Source organism: Triticum dicoccoides, chromosome 2A (assembly GCF_002162155.2).
Source record: "Triticum dicoccoides isolate Atlit2015 ecotype Zavitan chromosome 2A, WEW_v2.0, whole genome shotgun sequence".
NCBI lineage: Eukaryota > Viridiplantae > Streptophyta > Magnoliopsida > Poales > Poaceae > Triticum > Triticum dicoccoides.
The window spans coordinates 596,287,474-596,290,673 of NC_041382.1; the positions used below are offsets into that span (position 1 = coordinate 596,287,474).

The window sequence follows — 3,200 nt, forward strand, 5'->3', positions numbered from 1 at the left end:
AACAAACTTCGGGTATGTAGACCAAAGAACGTTGGAAAGCCCCAGAGTTGAACTGGATAAAATCAACTCGGGTGGAGCTCTTGATGTGGTGTGAGGGCATGCGGGAGCAAGTTAGATTACAAGAGATCCTACAGGAAATTTCGTTTGAAGCAAGTGCATTGGTTATGAAGCAATCTCTGATCCGTTCGTTCTCAAGCTTCTTGCATGCCGTGATGCCATGCTTTTCTCCATTGAAAATGGGTTCCAGGATATGGTTATCGAGATGGACTGCCAGGAAGTGGTGTCACTGTGACAGTTCAAGAATGATAAATTGATAGACACCTCATATATTTCGAGAGATGACTTCACTTGTCTCGCCCTTGCGACGATTTAATCTTCATTTTGTGAGAATGAGTGCCAACGTAGCAACACATGTGTGCTAGAGAGGCTCTTCTTTTTGCTCCTTGCTTCACTATGTATGATGTAATCCGTGTTTATCTGGTTGAGGCATGTTCAATCAGATATGAACTCGTCCGCTAATGAATAAATAGAACACCAAAAACCTAAATAAGACATGCGTGCCCCTTGTACTCCCTTCATAAAGGAATATAAGAGCGTTTAGAGGGGAGTACATTTTTATTTGAAAAAAGCCTACAATTCACCCGTGTGATAAAGTGACAAACTATCAGATAATGTCCGCAAGCATTTTGCACATGAAGCAAGGACAAAACAATGATGATATAAACACATATAAACCCGATTCCACACACTCAGCCAAAGGTGATGCGAATCTTGAAGCGCTCCTTCCACTTTGGTTTCACTAATCCTCGAGTAACCAGATAACCTTCCTCACAATGCCACGGGGGGGCTACGCGTCCACACGACCCTCCCGTCGCCGAAGCCGCACGCGATCCTAGCCGGCCGCGACAAGGCAGGCGCGGCCTCCGCCAGCGGCACGGCCTTCCTGGCTAGCCGACTGTCCGCGGTGACCACGGGACAGCGGCAGAGCGGGCACTCTGGGCGCAGCAGCAGCCACCTGCCGATGCACTCGTCGTGGAACCCGTGGCCACAGCCCGGCAGCACGCGCACCAGCACCGCCGATGGCTCGGAGTCGCCGGAGCATCCCGCCGCTCCGGCCAGCTCCGACAGGCACACCGCGCACTCCTGGGACGCCGCCGCCGCCGCCGCCGCCACGGCGCTCGTGGCATCCTCAGGCTGGTCGCCGCGCGACGACGCCATGGCAAGAATCCCCGCCGTGGCCGCGGCTGCCACACCGGCGACCACCGCGCCGGCCATAGCGATCATGGTACCCTTTTGCGCCTCGGCGTGTGTCGACCGGTGTTAGTGCGTGGTATGATGGAGAGGAGAGGTCGGCGAGTGCATCGGCCGGTGATGATCTGTGTGGTATATAGGCAAAGAGGTCGACGAGAGGAGGCGCGACGTGGATGCATCAACGCGCGGGTGCGGAGGAGCACATCACATCAGGCAACCGAAAGCAAGCCCCCGACATGCGAGAAAGCGACCTCCTGCCCTTCTTTCTCCAATGCTTAAAGAAAGGGATATATTTGCCATTAAGCGAGCCAAACCAGTCGTTGAAGACGTTCGTTGCATACATGCTTTGCATGATCAGATCTTAATCTCTTCTTCTTGGATTAAAAGAACACTTTTTTTCTGCAAATGATGAGGTCTCTTTTTTTTTGCGATGAGCCAATGATGAGGTCTCAATTATACGTGCACACTTATTTTTTATGATATGTATTTAAATATAGTTGTGCATACCCTTCACTACTCCAAATAAGCTAATTACGAGAGTGGCTCGGTGATTAGGGGTAGGGATAAAAAAAAGGATGAAACTGAGTGTTACTACTACATTTCATTTTCATTTTTTTGACGATAAAAAGAATTTAGAAAACTTGAAAGAAATATGGACGGAAATAAATACGATGCAAACACCTACTCCCTCCTTCCATCTATATAGGGCCTAATGCGTTTTTCAAGATCGTCATTGACTATTGATAAAATTAATACTACATGACATGCATAATGTGAAAATTATATCATTGAAAGCTCCTTTCACATACGAATTTGATGATGTGCTTTGTGTAAGTTGCATGTCATATATTATTGTTCTAACATTTGGTCAAAGTTAGCTTCGAAAAACGCATTAGGCCCTATATAGATGGAAGGGGGGAGTATACAAAAATCGAATGTGGATGATCAAGCTAATTTGGCGGGCTCCGAGGAGGGGCGCCGCCAGGATCAATGGATCTCCTATTTTGGGACTGTCGAGGGAGAGGGACAATTCGCGAGGTGTCAAGGTGTCGACCCTTTCAAAAACCAATTGCCCCAAGCTCGTCTTCCTCTGTAAGACACATCAAGCTAGAGATACGATGGAGAAACTTCGATGGAGGTTGGGTTTAAAAGGTTTTAGTGCTTTGAATAGTGATGTCAGAGGTGGTGGATTAGCACTGTTGTGCAGAGGTGGTGGATTAGAACTGCTCCATGATGAGATCTTAATTTTCTTCTTTTGTTAATGATGAGATCTCAATTATGCGTGCACACTTATTTCTAGTGATATATATTTAAATATAATTGTGCATATACTTCAGTACTATAAATAAGCTAATTACCAAGAAGTGGTTCGATGATTAGGGGTAGAGATAAAAAAATGGATGAAACAGAGGATGAGGATTTGTGGCTCTTGGGTGCCATACACCCCTGTATAAAAATAGCATTAAAACATATTAGAAAATTCAAAAAATTCTGAAATTTTGGGATATGAAATTTGGGTGTCCGTTGTACACACATGTTCAGTTTCGTGGGGAATGAGTGCCCGTGGTAATGCCGGTAAAAAAGAAAAAAATTCATATATGTAGATTTTTTTAATTTAATGTATGCCGGACCATAATTCCTACGCCGCGGATACCACAGACACCCATTCCCCATGCAAATGAACATTGGTGTACAACGGGCACTCAGGTTTCATAGTTTCATATCCCAAAATTTCAGAATTTTTTGAAATTTCCTGATATTTCTTTTAATGCTATTTTCATATAGGGGTGTGTGGCACCCGAGAGCTGCAATGCATTTTCCATGAAACAGAGTGCTACTAATTGCTTTTCATATTTTTTGGAACTATTTTTTTAGAAAACCATAGAAACAAATATGGACCGAAATAAATACGGTACAAACAACAATACAAAATTGGATGTTTGCTGGAA

At 45.2% G+C, this 3,200-nt stretch overlaps 1 protein-coding gene across 1 annotated transcript; it reads right to left on the reverse strand.

Moving 5' to 3' along the window:
* Positions 1 to 519: 519 nt before the first annotated feature.
* On the reverse strand, positions 520 to 1,455 carry LOC119359656 (probable E3 ubiquitin-protein ligase ATL44). Its single transcript, XM_037625774.1, has one exon. It carries the CDS (start codon positions 1,282 to 1,284, stop codon positions 829 to 831), a length of 456 nt encoding a protein of 151 aa, XP_037481671.1. The 5' UTR covers positions 1,285 to 1,455; the 3' UTR covers positions 520 to 828.
* Positions 1,456 to 3,200: the final 1,745 nt, after the last annotated feature.

Coding starts and splice junctions, on each gene's coding strand:
- LOC119359656 (XM_037625774.1), bottom strand. CDS start 1,284: ATGATCGCTATGGCCGGCGCGGTGGTCGCCGGTGTGGCAGCCGCGGCC.